The sequence below is a fragment of the Porites lutea genome, chromosome 8, assembly GCF_958299795.1.
Source record: "Porites lutea chromosome 8, jaPorLute2.1, whole genome shotgun sequence".
In the NCBI taxonomy this organism is placed as follows: domain Eukaryota; kingdom Metazoa; phylum Cnidaria; class Anthozoa; order Scleractinia; family Poritidae; genus Porites; species Porites lutea.
Genome location: NC_133208.1, coordinates 22,269,474 through 22,276,973, shown reverse-complemented (window position 1 = coordinate 22,276,973; position 7,500 = coordinate 22,269,474). Strand labels below are relative to the sequence as shown.

General features: G+C 38.2%; 1 protein-coding gene across 1 annotated transcript in view; it reads right to left on the bottom strand.

The window, feature by feature from the left end:
- LOC140945349 (uncharacterized) overlaps window positions 1–7,500 on the bottom strand; it is an 18,305-nt gene that overhangs the window by 4,279 nt on the left and 6,526 nt on the right. Inside the window, exons 12-17 of the mRNA XM_073394385.1 lie at window positions 5,201–5,291; window positions 4,360–4,734; window positions 3,412–3,534; window positions 2,874–2,996; window positions 1,360–1,482; window positions 741–875 (exon numbers count right to left, since the gene is read on the bottom strand). Of these exons, the coding sequence (XP_073250486.1) occupies window positions 741–875; window positions 1,360–1,482; window positions 2,874–2,996; window positions 3,412–3,534; window positions 4,360–4,734; window positions 5,201–5,291 (970 nt within the window). The remainder of the gene's footprint in view (window positions 1–740; window positions 876–1,359; window positions 1,483–2,873; window positions 2,997–3,411; window positions 3,535–4,359; window positions 4,735–5,200; window positions 5,292–7,500) is intronic.

Sequence of the window (7,500 nt, the reverse complement as noted above, 5' to 3'; positions counted from 1 at the left end):
TAGTTAGAAGGGTCTAACGACAAAGTGATTTCTGCCAGTTAAACCTATCAAGTATGTAGCACACCAGTACTATTCGCCTTGTGCAACGGATTTACAACGCCCCATTTTCATATGTTTCTTATCGTGAAGCTTCTTTATCTCTTGTAAAAAATTGGACCTAGAACCCTTTGATGATGCTCAAGATTTTAAGTTGGCCACTGATCATGAGTCCATTTGATCAGTTTATGGCAGCTGCTGGGTTCCTTGTCGCAACGTTTCAGTTCCTCTTACTTGCTCAGGTGGCGACTAAAAATCGTTTTCTTACACTTTTCTATGGAGTACTGAACTCTCTAGTACATGTTATCTTGGGTGCATTGTTCCTTGGTGTTGCAGAAACTAATTGATGTTAGTTCGCTTTTGTTTTGTGTTGTTGGAATTGTTTACTAAGTTTTCGTCCCCGCGACACCAAGAAACTACCATTATCTTAAAGCTCTTGTAGTCAAAAGAAGTGATGTCTATAAGAATCATAGTCCGTTAACCGCTAGACCGCTGTCGGTCTTCAAATATTCTCTAACATAAGAGGTTGCGGGACAAAATCCAGATAGAGTGAGAGGCTCAAACATTTGTTGAAGGCTGGTTTAGTCACGTAGGTCACGAAATGAGTATTAGGACAATCCTACCGGACGTAGCGACGATCCCTACGCCGGGATACTAAAGGTCTAGTAAATGGACATCTTCCTAATATTTGGCGAGTTGATTACCTGATGGTAGGTTGCAAGTTCTGCCATTTCCAGTGTAAGGATTGTTACATGAACAACTAAAAGATCCCACTGTGTTTGTACATGACGCAAGTGAGCTGTGGCAGTTGTGAGTACCGCTGGCGCACTCGTCAATATCTACAAAACGAAGAATGCCAAAATGTATTATCAAAACGTTTTTTATTGCTAAGAGAAAACAGAACGAGAAAAACGGAATGAATTATCTTAAGCGCAATTAAAGGAAAAAAAAACACTAATGTAAGAGCTGCTCGTAAGGTGTTTCCTCATTGGTCGCAAAAAACAATAACACGTCATTGTTTATCATTATTTCCAATTGTTTCACAGTTAGGGTATTGAACCAATCGACTTTTAGGCCTAAAACAATGATCACAGGTTTCAATCACCATCGTTGCACTTGTCATATAAACTGGCTGCTTGGCTCCGCATTTCTTTTTGTTTACTATAGATACATTCAATACTAAAATTAATTTAAATTCCAGCCTAGCCAAAACTTTAACTGTGAAAGGTGAGAAGGGCACAAAAGACTCTTGTATTGCTGTCGTTGCTGGTCACTCTAAAAACAAACATATCAAACAAACAAAATTATACTTAAAAGGCTCACCAGTGCATGTGGATCCATCTCCTGTAAATCCTGCTTTACAGGCGCATGCGTAAGATCCAACAGTATTACTACACACCGCATTAACGTCACAGCCGTGAGAGTTGGTAGAGCACTCGTCGATATCTGGCGAAAAAAATGAGGAAGCCTTCTTGTTTAGTGATGCAACAAACTCTTGATCAATAGGGTCATTTACTCTCATTTTCTCTATGCTTTTATCCTGCTTAACTACAATAGGCAATCGTTTATTTTAAACGAAGCTTTTTTCCGGCGCTGTGCCTTTATGCTCATGGCATGTAATTTAGGAACTTATGGGAATTCAATGTATAACTTGACATACATTTCTAGTTTCTAGTTTCTTCTCATAATTGTAAGGCCCAGTCCATTTTGAACACGATGTAATTAGTTTAAATTGATTTTTTTTTTATAAATTAATATCTATATCTTTGTAAAATAATTTCGCAATTTGCTTATTCCTAAGCGCGACGATTTTATTAATAAAACAGACTCATTATTTAGTTATTTTGCCCTTTTTACATACAAACGAAGGGGGGGGGGGGGGCGGGGGACGTTAAATTACACGTAATAAACACAATTTATGGAAGAGAATCCCAAAAGGCGAGGAAGTTTCAAGAAGGATTATAGGTGAGACTTCCTCTTAACCCTACATGACAGAATAGCTATAGTAAGAGGGAATATTCGAGGAAGTAAATTTCCTTTCTAAAATGCATAACGATTCAATGTGAATTTTTATTAAATATAACAGCAAAGTACCCTGTTTCCTCAGTTGGCATACTATAGATCAATTTAGTTAAGATTCGCCCTGGCTTATGTGTAATGATGTCTATTCCTTCCTCACGTTCGTTTTGTTTTGCTCCTCGCGAAGGGCGGCCGAAGTCAGACCTCGAGTGGCCTGGGTTTACAATTTTGTGGTGCAAGGAACGTTTTGGCGATCAAAAAATAGTTCGCGCGACAAATTTTTACAGCAGTTGTATTTTACAGAGAACTTTGAAGGAAATTGGACCATCAACTTCAAAATAAGAGCAGACTGATTTTGATAAAATGAACATTTGTCAGCGCGTCTCACTCGCGCAGACAAGTCTGCTTCATCTCTCAGGACATGTTTGTCAAACGTGCGTTTCAGTTTGAAATCTATCTTTGTTTCGAGGTTAAGCCGAAATAGTGCTAAATATGCTTTAAAATACGAACTTAAAAATCAAATAGGATAATGAAACAAAAAGAAGACAGGAGAGAAAGGAGCCCCAGGTCTTACGATAGATTAGAACCTGGTCACCCAATCAGTTTCCAGCCGGCTGGGCTTGACAATTGTGTATGACCGAGTTGTTTAGTGAAAATTTGCGAGACACATATTTCTAGTTTTACTTTAATTATTATTTCGAACTATTTAGGTTATATGTCCATCGTTTTCTACATGTTTATATGTAAAGATCGAATATAGAAAATAGAGGCACACACATCGTTTTGGAAGCGGTTTTTACAACACCGCAACAGTTTACCAGAGCATGTTTTTCCATCGCCTGTGAATCCTCCTTTACATGAGCATGCGTACGATCCAACAGTATTGCTGCAAACCGCATTAACGTCACAGCTGTGAGAGTTGGTAGAACACTCGTCGATATCTGCATGAGAATTGTAAGTTACGTAAAGCATTAGAATAACTTATATTAAATCTACCTGATGGTTTACATCTGGTCGCTAAGGTGATGTATTCTTTTTTTTTTTTTTTTGTTCTTGTTTGTTTGTTTTCTTTTATGTTTTAACAAATATGGTTTTAGGCTTTTTTCCAAAATGACATGAGCTTTTGCACACAAACATTGCACCTTCAATGGTTTTGTCGACTTGTTTAAGAACCTTAAGCTTAGAGTCACTCACAGGAAGGTGTCGTTTACAAAAATTAATCATTAACAGGTCGTCTCTTCGAAAAACAATTTATTGTATGCAATTTCAAAGTTACGATATGTGTAGCTCCATCTGGGCTTATGCGTCGCTTACGAGAGGTGGTAGAACATGGAGGATCAACTGTATCTCAAATACCATTGCAGGGTTTTCCATCTCCTGTGTACCCAGCATTACACGAGCATTTGTATGAACCCACGGTATTCTGGCAAATGGAATGGATGTCACAGGAATGGGAACCAGTGGTACATTCGTCCAAGTCTAAAAAGTAAGCACAAAGAGGGTTCTTGTCAAACAACATGACTTTTTTTAGTTAATGAAGCTTGTTTAAAAAGAATATACTGTGGTGTAGTTGGGTAATTGACGCACACTGGCAAGGCAACTGATCTAGAATTTTCGGAACATTTGTTGTAAAATTTCTCGCTTGCCTGCCTCTCCAAGGATTTTCGAACATCTAAAAAATGGTAAAATAGCCCATTTTCAATGGATTTTTACCCAAAAAAGGTCACCTAAAATTTTCGGAAGCCTTTTTCCTGGCTGAAATCTTCGAAAAGGTAAGTTTTAATCCCTATAATTTTCGGATCATTAGACTTTCAGCTTGGAAATCCGAACAGGTGAAAAATTTTGAGGAGATGAAAATAAGCCTATACCTACCGTTTAAACACTAAAATACGTTCATTAATGCTATGTTTAAGTGGTTTTGAACTATATTCTCGTTGGGTGCCCCTGTTTAGAAAACCGGGTTAAAAAGTAAGCGGAGGTTAGCGCGACTTTTCCCGTGGTTCCAACGTATGAACGCTTTCTCGTTCTTCTTTTGATTACGCCGATTTCAGGGGATTTTTGGGGCCATTTTTAGGTCCATGGACATTTTTTTTAATACAAATGTATACGACTTGTTTCCCTATGTTTCTAATAATGAAACTGATTGGTGTTACCCTCTCTTCCATCTGTCTAACCATCTGCCTAACATGCTGTTATTGTGTTTCGACCTTTTTGAATGTAGTTTTAACTCAGTAGATTCAATATCTGGAACATGAAGATTAAGAGATATAAGGTTATAAATCTTCATAGTGCCACGCTTGTTACCTTTAAAACAAGTGTAGTTGTAACAATTAGTACATGGCACATCATTCCAAGTGTAACCACGCCTGGCGCCAAGAGTGTGAACACAGTCTTCGTTTTTCCAGTCGTTCGGTTGCTGTGGGGCCCAGAACCTAAATTTGCTTATTTCTTTGTTTGTCCACACAAAGGAGCCCTCCACACTTCGGTCATTGAGTCCAATCCAAGATCTCTCTCCGTTGTGACGGTGTTGAATGTAGACATTTTCTTCTTGATTGTGAACCATTACCAAATTGGAACTCATCGTAGAACAGTTTGATTCAGCGGTCAGCCACGAGGCGCATGCACGACTTGTGAAGTAACAGTAGCCACCAAAAAAACTCCATCTTGGCTGGCAAATATCTGTGATAAAGATATGAAACGACTGTGCAGTTTAGAAATCTCCATACAATTGGTCCCTTAAAGAGTGCCTTCTCCACAGGCTTTCCCAAGGCTTAGTAGGGAGAACAGAACAATCGAGAAGCGCGAGAAATGCAGGCAAGCAACGCGAGCGACTGGGGACCGTGAGGCAGCTTCACAAACATCATTCCAACTGCTTGTGCGGCCGATACGCTTAGCAGGAGGAAAAGAGGAAAATAAAACTGACGACGCCAAATTAGAGCAGTATCTACTGATTAAATGGAATAATCAGTAGCAAAAACATTGAACGACTTCCAGAGAGCTAATATTTAAAATGATCGCCTTCCTCTATTAATGAAATGACCCTCGTATATAAGTTATCTCTGTATGCATTCATAATGAATTAGTTGTGAGTAATCAGTAAAACCTATGTGTTGCTAAAAAAAGAATGCCATTAAACCGTTCTTACCTGACAAGACAGTATATGATACAGAGAGAGGGTCGTACTTTGACTTGCACAACTCCTTTAAACACACTCGAGCTCCAGTTGTGTTGACATACTGAAAAATGAGATATGTGACGATGAGAGTGCATTTGATAATGTACAATTGCCTTAATTATTTCGTCTTAGTCTCGACAATATAGTGTACTTTGCAAGTGACTGCCTTCAATACCGTATTAAGTACAGTGTACAGTACTGCCTAGCACTTAAGCCCCGTGCAATTAACCGACACAACACTGTTGGCAGTTCTTGGCCAACAATGTTGGATGTGTGTGTGTGTGTGTGTGTGTGTGTGTGGGGGGGGGGGGGGGGGGAGGTGGGAGGGTGTTCAATCAACTCGCTCGCTACACGATGAGGTACTAGGAATCTGATTAACATCTTGGCCTTTATTTATTATCTTCTTTGACGCCTGCTAACAATCTTAATCTTCTTACTCTTCTTCTCTACTCAATCCTTGCTCTAAACTAAGTCAAATAGCTGACCAAAGCTGGACATGCTTGAGTTAGCTGACGGTGGGAATAAAAAAAAAAGGTGAACTCAGTGTGGGTAATGTTTTGGTATTTCTGAACCTACATGGTTGTGATCAGTAAAAAGCTACAAACCGATAAAAAACTATAACGCTGGTTAACAAGCCAAAACAGGAACTTCAACGAGACTAATGAACCAATTGTCAGCGCTGACATGACAAAAACGGCCACCTATGATAAAGTAGCAATATTCTGACAATTCTTCGTTTTCACTGTCACGCAATAAACACGGCACAAAAAATAAACTGGAAACCGTCCTGTTGAAGAAGCCAAGAAAATGAAATGTTGTAACAGACTAACAATTTATCCAAATCTCAGGTCTTCTAAGTTATTTGCCTAAACATTTCACGTGCCTTCGTTAGAGCTATGTATGAAGACGCCATATTAGTGGACAGAAACTGTCCACATGCCCTCCGGAAATCAAAAAAAAGATCTGGAGTTCACTTTTTCTATAAAATGCTCTTCCTTTTCACTCGAGAGATAGCATACGTGCACAAAAACACATCTTTTAAAACTTGAAATGGTTAAACTGCTGAAAATCAAGAGGAATGACCTTTTTCAATGAAACAGCATTCCTTTTTGGTGTCACGCACTGTGAAAACTCGTGAAAGTTCGAAATGAAACATGCTTCGGTAGTGGAAACTTCTACAAAAATTTATTTTCTATTTATCTTCAACCTAGTGTAAATAAGAATTTCGTAAAACCTGGCTCTTTTGACTTTGCAATCTGATGGCGTCACTGTTAAAACCATCAATAGCAGCGAACAATATTCCTAAAATGACTTTAAGTAAATCCGCGAGCTGTACTAAAAGATCAAAATAGGAAAACACCCACTAAGAAAAAATCTACACTAACTTTGACCCACTTAATGAAACAAAAAATAAACTTTAAAGATGGGAACATTCTTAAATACTTCACAACAGATGTTACACGTTGTGTCCGTTTACACACCCTGTTGCTTGTTGTTGCATGTTGTTGGGAGTTGTTGCACAAAGTTTGAAACCGATCAAACTTTCAGCTACGTGCAAACGAACACAACAACTCCCAACAATGATGCGTCTGTTTGCACGGGACTTTAGCTTACTAGGGTGAAGGTATATGTCATTGGAATTGCTTAATGAATTAATGTTGTCAAAACCGCTTGTATTAATGACAATGAAATTAAGAAATGTAAGCTGCATGTTGGTTCACTTATTTTGAATACTGTGACTTAATTAGACCCCCTCCTAGAAATAACCGTTAATAGTTTTTCCCTTGACTTAGCAACTGAATTAACGCGGGCGCTAACGCCTCTAAGTTTAATTCATTTATGAAGATTATGTATAGAGATTTAAAAAAAAATTCGTTCGAGTCGTTTCAGAGATATACAAAAAAGCGCTAAAAGTCCAAATTTGGAACAAGTTGCACTTAGACTGGTGGTGAGAAAACGGGTTAGTTTTCGAGATTGCAAGAACGAAAATACACCAAAATTTCCTACCATCAAAATATTATTTTAAGCAGCATTCTGACGCTACCTTAAGAATAATTTCAGTCATTTATAACGTTTTTATTAAATAATCTATCACGGCTACTTAAAATTTAAGGTTTGAAATACATTTTCGTTTCTGTCGAATTCAAAGTTACAGAATTGTTTACTTTTTACGGAGGTTATTTCCTAAACACCAACTTTAAGTTCCCAGTGTTGGATTTTCAGTAGCTGGTCTAGATTGCGCAAAATTGGGCTTTTATCACTTTCAAAGT